The 21,016-nt window shown below is 40.8% G+C and overlaps 1 protein-coding gene across 1 annotated transcript in view; it reads right to left on the reverse strand.

Moving 5' to 3' along the window:
• FBN1 (fibrillin 1) overlaps window positions 1-21,016 on the reverse strand; it is a 235,519-nt gene that overhangs the window by 109,426 nt on the left and 105,077 nt on the right. The window contains exons 6-8 of the mRNA XM_059181480.1: window positions 15,877-16,074; window positions 12,358-12,483; window positions 4,646-4,771 (exon numbers count right to left, since the gene is read on the reverse strand). Of these exons, the coding sequence (XP_059037463.1) occupies window positions 4,646-4,771; window positions 12,358-12,483; window positions 15,877-16,074 (450 nt within the window). The remainder of the gene's footprint in view (window positions 1-4,645; window positions 4,772-12,357; window positions 12,484-15,876; window positions 16,075-21,016) is intronic.

The raw sequence follows: 21,016 nt of genomic DNA on the forward strand, positions 1-21,016 counted from the left end.
AACAGAGGAAGACATATTTCTATATACCACTTTTTATTGGGTTACATCATGTCTGACTGATGTAACATTGACACACTGAAGTGCAAGTCTAGGCTATCAAAAAAGAGCCTGTGACATAGTAGAAACCTAACTGCTTCATGGTCCTTTGAGGAACCACAGTGAAATAGGCGACACAGGTAGCTAAGTACAGAACAGCTTGATTACCCCTGACATGCTGATGATGTACCTCTCTTTAAGGAAAGCATATCCCTGCATAGACCATATATAATAAAGTAAAAAAACAAGTCATATTTTAAATGTGCTTGTCATTGGAAGAAAGGTAGGTGGTAAATTCTTTTATAAAATGAAGAATTCTTTTTTTACAATTAAAACTTCATCCCTATGTTTCCTGTAAGTCTAAACACTAAACTTCAAGGTTTTTTTTTATTTTAAAGATTTTATTTATTTATTTGACAGACAGAGATCACAAGTAGGCAGAGAGGCAGGCAGAGAGAGGGGAAGGGAAACAGGCTCCCTGCTGAGCAGAGAGCCCAATGCGGGGCTTGATCCCAGAACACTGAGATCATGACCTGAGCTGAAGGCAGAGGTTTTAACCTACTGAGCCACCCAGGCACCCCTAAACTTCAAGTTTGATCAAAGAAGGTCATACCTAAGATTGTTTTCATGTACATCGTACTTAAGAACACTGACCTCTCAGGTCTTGAAGGTTGCAATAGATCAAAAAATAAAATGAAATAAAAAGCAAGGCTAATTTAGAAACATATAAATTACTAATATCCCATGAAGAAGGTTACAAAAAATCCAGACAAACCATAAAATTATGGATCACCTTTAAAGAAAACAAGATTATTTCTGAAAAACACTTAAAGCCACTGGCAGATAAAAGTGTGCTTTCTAGAGAATTTTTGTGGCCCCGTTCCAACATCTCCAGTTAGACTACTAGTCTCAGCAGAGACAGAACAAGTTTCCTTCCAGCCTGGTCCAGGGTAAATGGCTGGAGAGAGGAGTGCAGACAGGATAGGCTCCATGAAGCCACAGGTGGCACCTTCCCTATGAAGAAGAAGGAGCAACAGAACTTCCTACTTCCCCTTTTCATGGCTTTAAAGTCACTAATTATTTATATTCTCAGCAATTAGAAAATGGGGCATGGAAACCAAAGGCTGTTAAGAATGGGAAGAAATGTTCAAAATTGGCTTATATCCCAGTTTCAGATGAATTTGGCACTCAAAATTCAATATAAACACTTGACCAAAATTTGTCTATATAATTTTCAGTGTGGGTTATCTTTTGGAGCAAAACTGGGACCTACAGCTGCCAGTTGCAAACCCTTAACGGGCTAATGTCTATTATTTCACACACTAACCATGATACTATTTTACTGCCCAGCTGGCTCACTTACATGTTAAATCAGCAGTGAGAAAACTCTTGATCAAAATGGTGAATGTTGAGGCTAAAAACCGTACCAGCGACATTTGGGCTGAGGGAAGACTCTGAGATACAAATGGCCCCTGAACCTACAGTAAGCATTTTGCTAATTTCTCATTTTGCAGGAGAGCTTTGGTTAAAAATACACACATTGACACAACTTGTAATTTGGAAGCAAACCTACGGGCTACTAAGGAAGGGAAAATGTATGACAACTGGGAGCCATTGGAGCCATCACCTCCTGGGCACACCAGCCCCAAGTATCCCACGCCATCAGGCAGTGGTGCCCAGGGAAGTGAGAAGGAAGCCCTTGTGGGGCTGGATCACTTTGCAAAGAGCCTAAGGTGGAAGCTGAGGGGGGAGGAAGGTTATGATTTGGAGGACAGAAGGGAGGTAGGAGGAAGCGTAGACACCTTCTTCTATTTTGAATCTGCTCTGGCCGAGACATCTGGCAGAAAAGGAGTAGAAAGCTTTCTTCCTTTTCCCCCTTCTGAATCACTTGGACCCCCTCCCTTTCAGAACCCAGAAGCCACATTATATCGAAAATTATACATTAAGAGTACAACGGATGTTTGCAGGTCATCCTAGCCTATCAGCAGGCCTCTCCTAACCAATCACTAACTTTGTTGTGTCGACCCAGGAGCTAGGAGCTGTGAAGCCCAAACTAGGTACAGGATGTCAGCAAGATTCCTGGGAATCGATGAGACAGAACACCCTGACACGAAACGACCACCCTACACAAGGTATTATTAAAGTGCCAAAGGATGATCACAGAACAAAAAAATAAAAATACTTCAAGAGCTTATGGAGCAAAGAGGATGCTGGGTACATGGAGGTCTGAGAGCCTTGGAATGTGGTGACCGAAGGTGACGAGTGGAACCTCACGCTTAAGAGATGTGTAAGGAAGATACGACAGACCCTTGGCTGCAGGCGGGGTTTTCTATTGATTAGATTGACTAATTCCAACCAATGAACCTTAGATTTGTTTATAAGTTGGAGACTACCTGTATTTTCTTTTCACTAGGGATGATTCGGGGAGTCTGTGGTTTTACCATGGCAGGAGATATTAGCTTTAGGGAAGGCAGAAAGGTCACTTGGAGTATTTTTTGTAACAAAGTCTTAATTGTGGGTATAATAAAGTTCCCAAGAAGAAGAAACTGTACTGGTCTAGGTATATATAGTAAGAAGGGGTTTAGTGTTTCCATTGGTCATTTGGGAGGGAGCAATGAGAGGGTTTGCAACTGTGGGCTCAGGCCCAAGCTGGGATTCCAGCTCCTTCACATCTTACCTGCTTAAACAAGTGAACCAAATTACTTATCTGAGCCTGTAAACCTTAGCTTCTTCCCATCTACAGTGCGGTTGTGAACATGAAGTCAGATAATTTCCCCCAAACACCTCACACCAAGGAGGTCACCCCCGAATCCTAGTTTCCCGCCCTTCCTTTGTAAATAGCATGGACATATATGGTAAAAGACTGATAAAAATGTAAACCATCTGATATGTAAAGGTGCTTTAATCACTTTAATCCAGGGCTCTCTTTGAAGGTGGGGGGTGTGTGGGGGGGAACAACCAAACTACCTATTATTTGGCCAGCAAAGAACTTCTGATCTACCTCTCTGCCATGCATGATTATGGGAGGTCAAGTGTGAATTGGGACAGTCTGGGGAGAAAAAAGGGCTCCCTGAATTACACTGGCTTTTTCTTTCCCTGTGGTGCCAGCACAGATGGAGAGATCCTGGAAAATCTGGCAATCCAGGCATCACTGTTGTTTCTAAGGAAAAGTGCAGATATGCTTCCCTCACTGGTTGTACTTATTCAAACGTCAACTTAAGAGACCACCCTCAGCTTTTATTATATGTGACTAAGTACAAAGGAACTCAGAATTTCAAGTGCAACTCAGTTTGGGTCTGAAATTCATGCCTTGTGGTGAGGATGTGAAGCTGAGTGTCTTTGAAAATATGGGCCAGAAAAAAACATCAAAAGATTGTGTTCATTTTTCTCCGAGGCCATGTGCCATAGGCTTCCCTAGCTTTGCCCAAACAATAAGGAAGTGCTCATTTCGATATTCAACAAATACTTACTGAGTGTCTATGACAAGCAAGGAATCATGCCGGAAACCACCAGCGATGTAGGAGGGTAGCAGTTACTTAGGCTTTAAGGAGAGCTTACAACTTAATTAGGGAGATAAGAACATACAGACATAACATTTCCCCAGGAGACCGTTTATGAGAAGCATATCTTCAGGCAAGGGAGAAACTGCTCTCAGGTAGGCTGATCCGGGACATCTTCAAAGACAGAGAACCCAAGTAGAAGCATCAAAGGGGGCTTGAGCTGGGAAGAAGAGTAACCTGAGTGGTACCATAGATGTGATTCAAGGCAGGAAGGAATCAAAACAAATGACCTGTTTGAGTTGTGAGATGCAGAGACTGTGCTGATAAGTCAGCAAGGCTGAGAGAGGTCAGAGAGCGGAGGCCCTGCACACTCCAGAACTTGAACTTTACTCTAGAGAACTGGACTTTGGAGGAAGTCTTAGCAATCACTAAATCCAGCAGTTATCAAACCTTTTTTTGTTAAACAACAAAGTCCCTTATTTAATTGATATTTAATTGATGAAGCCAGCACACCACCAGGTAAAAGCAGAGTTGCCTGGACTGTCGTGCATATGAGGGGCAGGGAGTGGGAGGCGGGGCCCTTTTCCCCTGCAGCTCTGGAGACCTTTGCTGTACCTGAAAGATCCATGCAACACAGACTAAAAAACTCCTACTTTCCTAATCCTAATGGAAAATTACCAGAGGTTTTTGAGCAAGAGAGTTACTTAATCAAAGCATTATATTAGGAAGATAAATCTGACAAGATGGATTGTAGAGAAGCCAGGAAGTAGGGAGACCCATTAAGAGATTATTGCAAAATTTCAGACCTAAATCAACACGGGTCCCAGGAAATGTTAGAGGGTTTGACACTCGCATAACTGCAAAGCTAATGTATAGGCTGAGGATATCTGTACGGGCTCCTGGATCCTCCCTCTTTCTGGGAGGTAAAGTCCTAATACCACAAGGTACCTCTTTTCTTAAAGAGAGTGCTCAACTGTTTAAAAAGATGTAAATGTACATTTAACATCAAGTGAGAAATTGTTATCCCCCTTGAACAAATGTGTTTCCAAAAATGTTTGTTGTGGAGCCGATTGATAGGAATCAGACACGCTGTTTAGAATTATACCCACCTACGCATCTGGTGCCATCGGGAGACGGGTAAAAACCAGGAGGACATTTGCAGAAGTAACTGCTGACTGTGTTTGTGCATTCGCCTCCTTCACAGATTCCAGGAATGGTGCTGCATTCATCAATATCTGGAACATAAAGAAGAGTTTAGCATCCACGGAACACAGCACAAAACTGTTCACCATCACAAGGCTCAGCCATAACACCGATCCACCCAATCTCCACAGAACAAAACCTGCCTATAAAAGAGTTCAAAAGGTGGGTGTTTCCTCTCTCAACTGAGGCTTACCCACGGAATTTACAAAGCTCAAGAGATTAGAGCAAAATAATAGAAATGTCCCCTGTAAAATAGAAAACCATGTACTGTTTTATCAAGTAATGACAGCACGCTAGTATTCCAAACGTCATTTAGCTTAAGATGTGGTTGTCCCTGTTCTCTCCATGTTTTGCCTTGAGTTAGGCTCCCGTTATGTTTATTCAATATTCTGCATCATTTCCTGTGTTTCTTCTCAATCTGGTTTTCCACAAGCAGATACTGAAATCCTATCGAGAAGAGCATATGGTCTGAGTGGGACCAAGACTTGTCCATCATGGTGTCCACAGAGGCACCCAAATGGCCATGATGATGGTTTTCTTTGGGTTCAGTGAGTGATTTGTGGGACACTGGGATGCTCCACCCAGATTCCTCTCAAGAGAGAGCTTGTTGTCTTAGCACGAGGGGCACTCTCATTAGACGACCTTCTGTTCTCAGCTCCTTCTCGGACTGCTCAAGCCACAGAGAGCCACCTCCCCTAGGGACTACACCCAGTTTGGGTGCCCATACCCAGTGACTGATCATGGAGACGAATGAATGATCTGGTGATCTGTCCCAGCAGGGAAAGCTCTGAAAACCATTCCAATTCCCAAATAGCTAGGGACGTCCGTGGAGGCCACAGTCAAGGTTAGCCCTGACTAAAGGCCTGAGGCCACTGGTTTCCTCCAAGGACGTAGTAAAATTTCCTTAGGACAAATCCAGCCATTTCCTTCAAGGGGAGCTCTTCAAGAACCAGCTTCAGACACTGGCAGTTGCCAGTAGATGTGGCACCAGTGAGGGGAGAAAGGAAATGGACAACCTCCTGCTTAGGCTATAAGTAAACACAGAGCACAGGGTATCTGCATGACCTTGACCCCAAGAGGAATGGACTTTCTGCACTCACCTATGGACAGGGGCATTTTAACCCAAGCCCTCTGCGAGTATTGCAATGGCCAGACTATACCGTTGGCATTTGGAAAGCCCTAACTTTAAAGAAACAAAGAATATTTCTTCTCCAGTTTAAGTACCACTCTTCACTTGTAAAACAAAATAGAGGTCTAAGTGGACCAGATTCAAGGGTCTTCTGACTCAAGTTCACCCTGTTAGTCAAAAAGGCAGCAGTGACATTGTTTATGTGCAGTTCAACCTTTTTAAAAGCAAAATCCTCATTCTTCTATGCTAGGCTAGAGGCTAAAGCAAACAATATCCCCCTGCTTATATTAGAGTCAATGCTAACATAAACAGTGTTGTCATTGTGAAGTTGTATAATGGTAAAGATGTATATTCTATTCTGACAGATAGACATGTCACTGGAGTCAATGAAAGACTGAGAAACAGCCAAGGATGGAGCCTAGGGTTCTAGAACTAGCATAAAATCAGAAGACACATTTTAAGACAATCAGGCCTCCTCCATTTACCAGCCACACTCCTCCTTAAAAACTAAGAAGGGGCACCTGCGTGACTCAGTCAGTTCAATGTCAGACTCTTGATTTCAGCTCAGGTTATGATCTCAGGGTCCTGGGATCGAGCCTCTTGTCGGCCTCTGTGCTGTGGAGCCTTCTTGAAATTCTCTCTCTTAACCTCCGCTCCTCGGCCAGCACACACACACCTTCTCTCTCTCAAACAACAACAACAACAACAAAACCCAGTACGTTCAGCCTAGAGGATTCGACAACCTCATTTAAGGATAGAAGAGGAGGTATCGCTGTAACACAGAAGTCTTAAGAAGAACATACCTTCCTCAAAGTGTCCCTAAAGGTTGATGTTTGGGTCACTGAACTCTTACCAATGATCATATGAGTAAACAGTGTCTATTAAAAGAAATCTTGTTTTACCTGTTAGTATAAATGACTACTACCATCCTTATCAAGACCACTTATACCAATAACCAAAGAGGTTATTTAAGTGACAAAACATATTAAAAAAAAAAAAGGTATTTAAAAACTAGAAAGAACTGGCAGGACTGAGGAGACCTGTTCCACATGCTGGCTAGGTCAGATTTGGCCCTTTTACCGAGATGCCAGCAACAACAATAATCATGAGAACAAATAGGTATTGACCTCCTGGCGTCGATTAAATGTTTCATGTGTGTCAAGCCGTCTAATCCTCACAGTGTAAGTATGAGCACAGGACTGGTTTCTAGAATTCTGGTGCCCAGGCATAACTCTTGCTTTACACTGAAGCCTTCTGAAAACCAGCATGAGTAAAACTCGAAGTAAGAGCAAAAAGGCTCATTTACAAAGTGATATTAGACCCCAGTCTCCAAGTGTAATTGCCAGGCACTGGGCAGTGGGGAGAGGGGCAGGGTTCCCACTTAGGTGCCTCCTCTCCCCCAAAGTTTAGGAAGTCAGGAAACACACTGTCACGTGCACCACCCTCAATTTCACCCAGATAAAGATAGAACTGGACTGGGTTAAATTATTTGATTTGAAGGAATCTCAGTGGTGCTGAATTCCCTATACTGGCCTCTCCTCAGTGACAGACCTTTTTTCTTCTCGGGTCTAGAGCCCTTCTACTTTGCTAACCTCCTTGCTTCTCAGTCCCGTTGCTTCGACAATAGCAGTTCTGACTTAGTGACCAGGCTGGGGTGAAGTCCCTCCACAGTAAAAGGCCAGAATAAAGCACTGGAATTGAAACCACTTAAACTCTGAAACTCATCATACCTATCTATTATTTTTTTTCCCCAGACTCTTAGCACATTGCATTTATCTCCTCTTAATAGAGTTTCAGGGATCCCATGTCGGAAAGAATTTGAGATCAGTGGATTTCTTAGCATTTCTGTAAATCAGTCTATATCATGAGCCAACCATAAAGTAAATCAGTTTGGGGGGCCTGGTGGGAAGTAGGGCTTGTCTGGGAAGAGCTGTTTCTGTGTTCTGGATCCTTCTCTCCAGTTCCCTGGGGCAGGAGGGCGAGGCAGAGCTGCGGGGAGGGCAGAGCTGCTGGCCTCTTGCTGTGAGCCCAAGAAGGGACATGAATGGCAGACCCTTTCTCTGCAGCTTTGCTGGCCCTGTTCATCTGTGAGACAAACATTGCTTTTCTGGACACATGAAATCCCGTGCAAAATATGTGACTAAAAAGCAAACAAGCTAATTCTTCAAGTCACATTGAAAAAAAACACCAGCCATGCTATGTTACAGTCATACCACAGATGTCGACTTGCATGGTTTCTTAGGCAGCACCTGCTCTCTGATCACAGCTGGGAAAGAATGAGAAATGTGAGGACAGAGTCTGGACTGCAGACCTGGAAAGGAGCCCCAGGATCCTCTCCTGTTCAGCTCAGCTGAAAGTCAAAGTCACTCATAGCTGGTAACTGACTTATCCAAGTTCACACAGAAGACCGGGGACATGACCAGGACTAGGACTGAGTCTGCCTCGTGCCTAGCGCTCTTATGTCTACACCACAGAGATTTTGTTCAGCAACACATAGGGAGCTGGTGACCTTAAACGGTGGGAGTCAAGGGCTTACAACCAGCTGCCCAGGCTGGAGCTCCAGCTACACCAGCGGACTAAGTAGCCCTAGTAATTTTCCTTGGTGCCTGGGAAGATAAGCGCCCCTGAGAGCAAGTAGCCATCAGATAAATACGTCATTCTTCTAGAAAGGAGAAGTCTCCAGGGCTTTGGCCATGCATTAGGGAGTGCACAGGCTTAAGAGCTACATTTTTAAAAAGTCTTTCACATCATGCAGTGCTATTATAATTGCTGAAGGCTGGGCTGGCGTTAATCTAAATCCCAAAATATTAGCGGTTAATTAGGAATCCAAGGGACTTCTTCCAGAAATAAAACTTAATCCTTTAATTACAGTTTTTATTTCTTAATTTCCTCCCACAGTAACCTATGCAAATATGGCCTTGGTTTCCGAAAAGAAAAGGCTCATGTGTTCTTTCAATGCGTACACTCGAGTCGTTGGAAAAATCAATAGGGAAGGTGGGCATGAACTCTGGCTCCCTTTTTCTCAAATCACAGCTATAAATCTCAATCTGTTCTTCTTAAATTTACAAAAATGTAATTACTGTTGCTTAACAACTTCAGCTTGTTAACTTACATTTTAAATGAATCTAAATTGATTCATCTTATTGATATAAAACTTGGTCTGTGACTTTTTTAAGGTTCAGGGAAGGGGATATTTTAAGAAGGGAGAATTCTGCAAGAGGAAGATCTCACAAAAACACTGCTCTTACCATCGCCGAGGGAATGAAGGTTAACATCTTGTAAATTTGCTAAAGCCAATTTTTGACTGAATTGGTTTTTTAAATCAATTACTGTGGGCTTCCAGGTACCCAGTCCCTTCCTTTCCAAGAGGAAGATGCATTTCAAAAAGCCACTCAGAGTAATGGCAAAGGTGCCAGAACAATTTTCACAAGGGCACAGGATCCCACTGTGGCCTGACCATCTAGCCAGGGCACACAGATGTTCTCTTCATCCTTGGTGTGGGCTAGATTTTCTGGCATTCCTTCAATTGACCATCCTATCCATCATCCTATGCCCAGAGTCACGACATTCCCATAATGAGGCACGGAGCTGGAGAAAAGCAAGGGAGAGCTAAAGGAGGGGACTCAGCTCACCAGACATTCTTGGAGGACATTCTGATTCCTCTCCTACCCCAGTAAGACAGGGCAACAATGCCCAAACCAGCTTCCAGGCCAGAGTACATGTAGTACTAACAGGGTATTCTCTTCCAGTATCAATTTTGCATAAAAAAATAAAAAGGGAAGGGGAAAAAACCCACCATCTGAATTTAATGTAACTGTAGATGGCTAAGGAAAAAAAAAGGTCTAGCCAAAAGTATGCTGCTTTTATCTTGCTACTGATTTCAATATGTAGCTGGAAAAAAAAATTTGTGAAAAAGGATTAAGTAATTTTCAGATTGAATTTTTTTTTTTGTCCATTGGACATACCACCATAATAGGTTTCTTAGCATTAACAGAGGATTGTGAATGAGTTTTCTTTCAGTCTGAGTATTAAATCTGTGCATCTTTTGTCTTGTTCACAACAGTGCAAGGTGACCGATTATGACCCATGCTAACTGACAGGTTTGAGGGAAAGGCAAGGGACACTGGAAAACAATTTTGCTCTAAGCTGGAAGCTATGGAATTCCAGAAAACAATGAAGACTGGACAAATCATATGGACCATACTGCCGTAAATCTTAAAGCTGACCCCATCTAAGCTGCATCTATGAAGCTGTGAAAGCCTGAAAATAGATACATGACCCACTGCTGATGTGGATTTTGCATGCTGTTATAAACCTAACAGCTCCTTTTTTAAAAAAATTATTTTTTAATTATTTTTTATAAGCATATAATGTATTTTTATCCCCAGGGGTACAGGTCTGTGAATTGCCAGGTTTACACACTTCACAGCACTCACTTTTTTTTTTTTTCTTTATGAGTGTCTTTTTACTAAACAGAATTAAAAGAGGGAATTCTGAGTTCAAGAGGGAAGTCACCATTAAGCCAGCTAGAAGTAAAGCATTTACACAGCTTATTATTAAATTCAACAAAAAAGTAGTGGTACATGATGAAAAACATATAATTGCATAGAAAAATTACAAACTGAACTGATCCATTCACAGTTTCTACATGAATTCTCATTGTACACTGACTGAGGCCTCTTCAAAGGAGGAAAAATATCTTTGGCTGACAAGGCCGAAGCTCTCACGTCTTCACCGTAATTACGGCATCAGATGATGGGTGCTGTCGTGGGATGAGGGACATAGCACATACCCTCCCCAATGTCCATAACCCCACCCCCCCTTCTCCCAACCCCCCTCTCCCCAGCAACCCTCAGTTTGTTTTGTGAGATTATGAGTCACTTATGGTTTGTCTCTCTCCCAATCCCATCTTGTTTCATTTATTCTTCTCCTACCCCCTTAACCCCCCATGTTGCATCTCCACTTCCTCACAGCTTCTTAATGGCATAAAGAGACATATATAATGGTATCTGAAAATCTGTACTATCATATTTTTAAAATTTCAAAATATTAGGAAATATAATTATTAAATGTTAGTATTAGAGGTTATGGCTTACAGCTAGGACAGAAGACAATATATGGTACAACAAGTACCAGAGTGGGAATCCAAAGAAGGGAATTTTAGCACTATCTAAATGACTTCAAACATTTAGTTTGAAAGTGCACAACAGGATATGTTCTTTATCCCGTTCAATATTAACATTTTCTGCTTCTGACATAGATCTACAATATAACTTCTAGAATACAGCGGGCTGTAAGAGTCAATTTTATTGTTCTTTGAAACTTAAAATGTTTTTAAGAGGTCCCACTTCCTTAGAACTGAAGTATTTTTTCACAGCTACCTCAACCAGGTATAGCATGTTCAAGAACACATGATTCTAAATTCTTCAAAACAATTTACATCCATAAAAATAATTTGAGTAGAGTCAAATTTCTGATTATTCAGTTTCAGGGCAAGTAGCTATTAAACTTCTGTGTAATTTATGAACCGCACCTGAAATCAGATGCTGTCTTTCCCACATATGATATACTATAGTTATTCACAAAGAAGACTAAGGACCTAGAACCAATCCCAGACAAGTGACTTAGAAATGAACTAGTCCTCATTGCTGGGGTTTAGGAGTTGATACAACAGCAGTGCATATGAATCAAAATGAAACTTTGTATCCCACCAAGTAGAGCTGAAAATGAAGTTTGCTCTGCCGAGTTTGACAGGACACATAACTTGTTACATTACTGTCAGACATTACATGTGCACTCATCAAAGAAAAGAGAGTTTGATGCTGCCTACTTATTTCCCTCTCATGGAAAAAGCATTTATTATGGCCTTGGATGCCAGGCTCTTTTTGGCAAGTAGCAATATGAACACGTTCTCTCTACACAGATTTTCAGGAGCTCAATCTATAAACTAAATGCAAATATGCAATTTTTTTTACCTCCAGTTATTTTTCTGTTTGATTAATATTAAAAAGCTTCCATTTGATAGGCAGAAAAGGAAGTACTAAATTTGTACCACGAGCATAAACATAAGAGTTAATCTCTCAAAAAACAAGCAAATAAACATACATTTTAACTAGAAAAACATCAAAAGATATGTCTTTTTGAATAATATTTAATGATTAAATTTAAATTCATGTCTCTAGAACTATGCAAAAACATGTGTCTTGAACATTTTAACCCAAATATTGGTTCAAAAATATTTCATGTTTTAATATTTAATTTGATTCAGCTGGATCTCTTATTTTGGGTCTATAAAAGTGGAAAAAGCTGCAGGGTTTTTCTGGTTCAATAGCACAAAAGCATATTATTTCTGGTAAGAATATGATATTTACACATTCATAGGCATGACAAAGACAAAAGGATTTTGGAACAATTTGCAATAAAGCTTGTCATTGATTTGGGTTTTGCCTTCCCCTCCACCCCTTAACTGCAAAGCATGATATTTCTTACCTTCACATTTTTGTGATGCTTCATTAAATTTGTGTCCAGCAGGACATTTGCACTCAAAAGACCCAACAGTATTAATGCAATTTCCTCCTTGACAGAGCCCAGGGATGGCCTGGCATTCATCCACATCTGTCAGATTTCAGGATACAGAGAGAGGAGAGGGAGAGATTCATGTAAGTCACTGCAGAAGAAATGTGATAGTCTGTCTACAATTATATCACCATATTTATGTCAGTGAGTTATTTGTCCATCACAATATTTAGAATACGATGTGAGAAACTTTCTTACAACTACCTGTAAAATCAATTATTTGAGTAACATAACTTGGTCAATAATATTTTATAAGAAGTCACAAATATTGTTACTCTTCCTACCTTCTGTCATCCCTATGTAGGGGGGAATATTTATACTGATTTTTAGGGATTTTATTATGCATGCTGCAAATTACAGGGATACAATGATTAAAAGGCTGAGAGTAATAACTAGAGTTATTCAAGAAATCCTCAGAATCATAATGCAACACATTTCTATAGTAAATCTGTCTCTAAGACTTATATTGAATGATTCAGTTAAAACAGAATTTACTTAAGATCCCTTGGATCACATGACACAGTGACTGTTTTAATGCAAATGAAATGGGAGATGCTCACCTTCCATTCTGTATAATTGCCTTGTGCAGTAAAACTTAAACAACCCAGGAAATCAGACTGAGAAGTGAGAGACACCCCAGATGAATGCGTAGTCTCAGCTGCAGATTCACCTTGCTGGCACAGCAGCCACCAGAGGGAACCTTTTTAAAGCTAAGTCAGAGTGCGTCCTTCCCAGCTCAAAACTCAAGCCCGTATCTTAGAAGATTCTATCTGCTCCTTCTACTCTCTGACCTCACTTCTGGCCTCCTCTCTCTCTCACTCTTCTCCTTCCCCACCGGCTTCCTTGCCATTCCTTAAGGATACCGAGGATGCACTTGCCTGGGGCTTTATAGGAGTGCCCCGCTACCTGAATTATTCTCCCTCCATAAAGCTGCATAAAGGTTCATGTTGTCCTGTCCATCAGGTCTCTGTTCCACTCTGGCTTTGGATCCTTCTCCCGCCAATCTAACAGCAATAGCCATCATTCACCACCCTTCTTAGCTTATTTTTTTTTTTCCATAGGACGAATCATCAGCCAACCTGATAAATACTTTGCTTTGTTTTGTTTCACAAATCCGTGGTCTTTAATGCAAATTTCAGAGAGCAGGTTCTTTGTTTTGTTCACAGCTATATCCCTGGCACCTAATAACTGTGGTTCCACATGTAGCCCCAAATATGAACCCCCTAGGAACAAAAGCAATCATTCCAGGCTCATTATGTTCAGTTAGAAAGATTGTAAAAAATACATCATGTACATTCTTTCCATCTCTTCATATATAACACACAAAGGTCTAGTTTAATAAAGGAACCCCCAGGGTAGCAGTCTAACATTTCTTTCCCTCACTTTGGATATTCTTTAAGAAATCTGGAAACCTAGTGTACTCTCTTGTTTTACTCCTCATTGTATGGGCAAGAGAGTGATCACCAATTTTAAGATCTCTAATAACCTGTGTTCTTGAGAAAAGTCGACACGAAGGAAAGGATACTAAAGGAGCAACAATTTATTTTGCTAGAAAAGTGTCACTGTTTTAAATGGACTGTCCCAGCCCACAAATGAACCACTACATGTGGAGTATAATTAGATTATATTTTATAGCTGATCTCAATTTTGTCTTAGACCAGAAGTTTCCATTCTCTTGATACATGAATAAGTTATTAAAATGTTTTTTAGAAATTGATGGTACATATAAGCAAAACTTGATAGTCTTTTTGGTCATAATTTTTGGCCAAGAGGAAATATGAATGAGGGCTCTTCTCTGTTGGCCATACCTTCCCAAGACCGAAGACAGAATAAGCTCCTTTATGAACCCACTTGCCCACAGCCCCCTCACATCCGGCTCAAGGTCTGAAAACAACAGCAAAGGGACAGAGCTTCCAAGCCAATAGCAGAATCACTCAGAAAAGAACACAACAAAACACGACAAATTTCATTCTCAAATTGGCAATATGACTACCATTTTGATTTCATGCATTTCACAAAATTTCTGATAGAAATAGTATCTCCCCCCCCCCCCCCCCCGCACCTTGGATGTCTAATAGCAGAGTCAGGAAGGGACAGAAAGAAAATCCTGGACAAGTTGAGACCAGAGGAAATGCATAGTAAAGCCAAGAGCAGTCGCTCTTCCCTCTCCCTCTTCATTCTCTTTGCCCCAGTTCTCTTAGTGTGTCAACCTCTGACAAGGTCTCATGGACACCACTTCTGGCTTTCTGGTCTAAGTCAGCGCATTCATGGGTGGTAGCTGCCCTCAGGACACCAAGACCAAGAATTTCTTCAAAACTCACTGGGACTTTCTAAGGATGAGAAAAAATAAAGAAGGTGCCCGAGAAAGGGGGAATAAAACTGACTTTTTATTTTCTAAAATCACACACTACACCCCTCTGTAATTCCTTCATTCCGAAGTGACTTCTTGCTGCTCCTGACATGCAGAAGGACCAGTTGAAGGGCACATAAAGGAGTTGTAAGTTATATTATACATAGTAGTTGGGAGCCAGGACCAACAGTGTTTATCACAATTGGAATTTGTGGAAGTATAATTTAATGGAGACCCACAGACCTGTGGGATTAAACCCAAATTCTGTTTTACTGCCTATTAGCCTTAAAACCGACATATAGAATAAAACCAAACTAGGATGTGTCTGCCTCAGAAAAGCGTACCCGGAATTTTCTGAAAATATTGCAACTTGCTAAAAAAAGCCCTGAAGATGTCTAAAGGAAACAGATACAGCCTGGGAGTTTTCAATCCCATCAGTGTAGTGCTGAACTGCCTCCGTTCACTTCCTCCTGTTTCCTGCCAGACATCCAGACAATAAAAGAATTTGTACAGCTGGAAGAACAGGAATGAAAGCCAAAAACAGAGTAAGGGCAGGAGAAGAAGCGAACAGGCGACATCTGGGGATATTTAAAACTGTGAAACAAATCTTAATTTATTTCTGACTTGTAAAAAAAAAAAAAAGCATAATGTAGCATGTAGAATGGAGAGAGGAACAATTTTCTTGAGGTCAACTAAGTACAACCCACGAGACAGAGGAACTCCAACAATATCAAATGAAGGGAAAAAATTGAGAAAAACAAACTACCTTGTTCACAGATTTTGCTTGGTGTTTATATACAGCATTGCTACAACGCACAGCATTGCTGCAAACAGAATCATACCAGCCCCTAGAAACACTTCTGGGGTCAGAGGGGGAACTGCTGGCAACGAAAACTCCAGAGAGACCAGCTGCTCCCTCTTGAGCCACGGTCCTCATGCCTAAGTTGGATATCATGCCATCAGCAAAATCGTGAAGTTATGTCTCTGACACCGCTTTTCCATTCTCTCCAACTTCACTGGAGAATGGCTCTCCAGAGCAAATAAGATGAATCCATGAATAACTCCATGGGCCAGAGGCTTACCGTGACAGGCTCCCGTGCGGATATTTGGAATGAAGCCTCGGCGGCAGGGGTGGGGCTGGGCGGGGCACATCTCACAGGGGTGGCCCCAGGCTCGGCCCACCGTGGCACAGCAGAGTGTCTTGGTGCAAACAATTCCGCTGAGCTGTCCCTGGCACATCTGGTTGCTGACCACAGTAAAACATGGGCCTGTCCTGTAATCTGAAAATAAAGAAGAATTCCATGAAGGTCCAGAAAAGCAGGAACCATCACGCAGAGGAACAGCTGTGCCCCATCTCGCCTGACTCTAAATTGGGTAAGAGTCTTCAGGGATGGAATCACACATCAGTGACTCTGTGTGAAGCCTTGGGCAGACCGTTCTTATCACTCACCTCCATGTTCCTCACCTAGGACACAGGGATAAAAACACCAATTCCTACTCACTGTGAAGACACCATTTTAAGATCAAATGAGTGAATAAAAAACACTTTACAACAGCGTTGTACGTACACAGCGTTATGACATTAATATACATTCATTCACTCAAAAATATGTGTCAGTCACAAAAATATGTGCCTACTATAAATCAGGCCCTGTGCTTGATGTGGAAATTTAAATGATTAAAAGAGATCAAATCCCTGTCCTCATGGAGCTTACAGTCTATTATTATTCATGCTAGAGAAAGCAAAAAATGTCCAAGTTTGCAATGAGGCAAGTCATGGCACCTTCTTCCTGGCAGTTCCTAGAACAAAAGAAATGGGTTACTCATTTCTTTTGGATTGGGCCCATCCTATTTCAAATACAAAAAATAAGAAAGCAAACAAATAAGTAAGCATTTTAAAATATTTACCCATGTGAAGACATTAGGTATTTAAGGTAAAGAGTAAGGACATTGGTCCAAAATCATTGTAACCCTTGGGCAAAAGTCCATCTTCAAGCGGACAGGGATAGGTGGAGGCCACAGGAGAATTTCCAAGTACTAAAAAAAAATCTGCCTCAATTTTTGTTCTATTCTGTTTTGTTTTGCCAAAAGGAGAAAGTCAAACTGGATTCAACAGCCAAAAAACAAGGAAGATGAACACATTGTGAGCAGAGAAGACCAAAGTCAGGCTGTCCTCAGTCTCTCTCTCAGAGAAATTGAGACCATAATACCTTCTCCTGTTCTACAGCAACCTTGATAAATAAGGGAAGCTGAGGTGTGACAAGACCCATGAGTGTCCACCCACTGCCCAAAACTGCATGCTTCCCCATGTCATTTTCAGAAATGCATAGGTAGTTTCCTGAGTCCAGGGATCCAGTAGAAAATAAATAACTCCAGTAAGTTCCTTTCACCACTGAATTCTACAGCTTATGAAAGTCACCATGTGTGCTGATGAAACCTCTGGGTTAGGTTTTGATTTTTATTCTTTCTTTCTCTAGGGAGGGAGGCACGCCTCTGTTCTGTGTATTCTCTCCTGCTTTCTCTGCTGCAGTTAGGACCCCGCACTCCCTCTCACTAAATGTTCTTCCTCACTCTCCCTTTTTTCTTGCCTGGAATGAGCCACCCGGGCTCAATGGCACTGCCTTAATGCCCATGCTGCCCTAATGTCCATGTGGAAAGACGAGCTTTCTGAGCAGTTCCTAAAACAAAACACCACCCACTCAAGTTCCGCAAGAGGACAAGGCCCAAATTATGGTAGCACGGACAGCATGTTCAAAGTGTCAAGTCCCCATCTCCACATCTCCCTTTCCATGCAAGTGCTTGCCAAACCGTGCTGTGTGTATTGCTGATAGGTTGCAAGATGGCTTTAGATGGTCAGGTTTTAATAGTCACTTGTCAATTCTAATTTGTATTATTAAAAATCATAACCATAACGGACTCATATTTCACAAATACCTTTGCTATGATGAGGATGAATTTAAAAAGTTTAACTCAATTTAAAGAAAAATATTAAGTAAACACAGGTACAGGATATGCAAACAGGTCAAAAAGTTGTTTAGCTTATACGTAAACACCACCAGTGTCCCAAAAACTAACCTTATACCTTTCTTTCCCTTGAGTTTCTAATGTTCTGGCCCCACCCAACTTTCTAGCCTCATCTTGTTGCTTTCTCAGTTTATTGTCTTTTTCCATTGTTCGTGCATTTATTTTAGCCTACTGATTATTTTTCAGTTTTATATAGCCAAATGCTAGGTATATTTTATTTAATATGTTTCAAAATATGTCAGATCTATTCAAAATCTATTTTCTTACATAGCATTGAATTCAAGCAAGAATACAAAAATTAGGGGCACCTGCGTGGCTCAGTGGGTTAAAGCCTCTGCTTTCCATTCAGGTCACGACCCCAGGGTCCTGGGATCGGGCCCCGCATCGGGCTCTCTGCTCAGCAGGGAGCCTGCTTCCCCCCACCCCCTCTGCCTGCCTCCTGCCTACTTGTGATCTCTCTCTCTCTGTCAAATAAATAAGTAAAATATTTTAAAAAAATACAAAATTTAAATGCTGTTGAATAGATCTCCACCCTCATTTCATTCTTTCAATAAAGAAAAATGACAGGGGCGCCTGGGTGGCTCAGCGGGTTAAAGCCTCTGCCTTCGGCTCCGGTCATGATCCCAGGGTTCTGGGATCGAGCCCCGCATCGGGCTCTCTGCTCAGTGGGAGCCTGCTTCCTCCTCTCTCGCTCTCTCTCTCTCTGCCTACTTGTGATCTCTGTCAAATAAATAAGAAAAAAAGAAAAGAAAAGAAAAGAAAAATGACAACACCATGACAGTTTGCAGCAAAAGTTCTCTTAAAGGCAGTAAACACATGGGCAAAGTCAAATGCTGTAATCCTTCATTATTTGGCTCAATTCTTCCAAATATTACCTATAGGCATTTAATAAATCTTTATCTAACATACAGCATTTCTTTTTTTAACATTTTATTACATATTTTTGTGATTCAAAAATAGTTATTTCAGATAATTAGGAAAAGGTAGCAATATAAACAAGAAAATAAAAATCACATGTAACTCCACCTAAAGAAATCTTTTATACATATTGGTTATATATATTTTTTTATTTTTTTATTTTTAAGATTTTATTTATTTATTTATTTAAGATTTTATTTATTTATTTGACAGAGAGAGATTACAAGTAGGCAGAGAGAGAGAGAGGAGGAAGCAGGCTCCCTGCTGAACAGAGAGCCCGATGCGGGACTCGATCCCAGGACCCTGAGATCATGACCTGAGCCGAAGGCAGCGGCTTAATCCACTGAGCCACCCAGGCGCCCCATATTGGTTATATTACCTTAACCTAATTTTACACATGTTTTTTTTTCTTTATCACAAAATAGGAACTATATTAAATCTATAATTTTGAATCTTAACAGTGCCCAAAGCATATTCCCATGTAACCACTATTCCAAAATATGATTTTAACTGTTGCACTAATGGGTCTATTTAATGGATAATTTTCCATCAAATTATAACATAATTTATTCAATAATTTTCTTACTGTGTGTCATTTAAATTGTTTCCAATTCTTCATTATTACAGAGAGCATTCACCATACATCACTGATGAACTCCTTGAGGATGAAAAATGTATAGTCTCATGAAACAGCCACCAAGATTTTTATAACTACATATGCATATTATATTTCTCAGGCTAGGAAGATCATAGCAACATAATCTTTTATTTAAAAAAATAAATAAAGCCTCTGTGTTAGGTTACAAGGAAAGAAACAGAAGTTTGTTTCTTATCTTAATTTACGGAGGTAAGTGCAAGTGCTTGGATCAAACAGGCTCATGATGGCATGACATTTTCAATCTTTAAAAAACATAATGGAACATGAATTTGAATTTACAGTCCTCTCTTCGACACTGCTTGGATTTGGTTTTGCTGCTCATTTGTCAAGAGAGCCTACCAGAAAGATTTATATATGAGGATCACAGAGACTTAGGGTAGATGCAAACACTTGTTTTGAGACTGACACCAGCAAAATCAAGGCACTCTACAAAATACTAAAACAATCTGATTCAGTCCTATCTGACACGGCCTCATGACTTCAGACATGAATTCCTCATTGGGAGACCCTCATAAAAAGAAAATAACCTTCAGACTTTCCCAGGGTCAGTGACTTTTTACTCTCATTTCAACATGAAATGCATGGACTAGAAATGGCAACTATTGGAGTGCCTGGGCGGCTCAGTCGTTAAGCATCTGCCTTTGCCTCAGGTCATGATCCCAGCGTTCTGGGATCAAGCCCCACATCAGGCTCCCTGCTCAACGGGAAACCTACTTCTCCCTCTCCCACTCCCCCTGCTGTGTTCCCTCTCTTGCAATGTCTCTCTCTGTCAAATAAATAAATAAAATCTTAAAAGAAAAAAAAAAGAAAGAAAGAAATGGCAACAGTTAATTCTGACAGTTTTCATTAGGCATCTCTAGAGTGCATAGGGACCCAACTTTATTAAATATACTGGATATTTGGCAAACAGTTGGGAGTATGTATAACAGAATCTAGACTTAACACATTTCTAAATAATGCTATGGACAGAAAACCAAACCATTTGACAGTGCAGATTAGTAAGTGGACATAAAATGTATTTGTAGGGCCACATTTTCAATAAAAATTGCTGAGTGCAGAGAGAGAGGCATAATCTGGATGAAACAGAATTGGACCTAAAAACCTCTTGGAAGGTAAATGCTCTATTAACATGGTTTTCAAATGTCATTCTGATTTGGCAGCATGTGCTTTTTGTCCTGTGCTTCATTTAGATTGCCAAAGTTATGCTGTTTTTTGTCCAATACTTTAACCACAGGGGGAAAAAAAAAAAAAAACTGCCCACACTCCCAATTCCTTACTAATAATCCAATTATTTACAATTATTCCCATAGCACTTACGTGATACTAGGCTAAACTTACATACTCTTTTTTTTCAGATAGTCCCAGCACGAGACAGGGAATGTGCCTAATTCAATGCTTGGGTAATGTCTGACTCATTCCTTCAACGTAAATCATTACTCCTAATGCAACTAAAATATAGTATTAAAAATACTTTCTGTTGGCAAACTGTTTCACTCACTTCCCCATAAGACCTCCATGAACTAGGGCAAAGCGCCAAGCCTCTCCTAAATTAAAATGCAATTTTAATTGTTTTTAACTGGCTTACTTTAGTGTGGCTTGTTCATGGGAAATTCTGCATCTAC

Source organism: Mustela lutreola, chromosome 7 (assembly GCF_030435805.1).
Source record: "Mustela lutreola isolate mMusLut2 chromosome 7, mMusLut2.pri, whole genome shotgun sequence".
Classification (NCBI taxonomy): Eukaryota; Metazoa; Chordata; class Mammalia; order Carnivora; family Mustelidae; genus Mustela; species Mustela lutreola.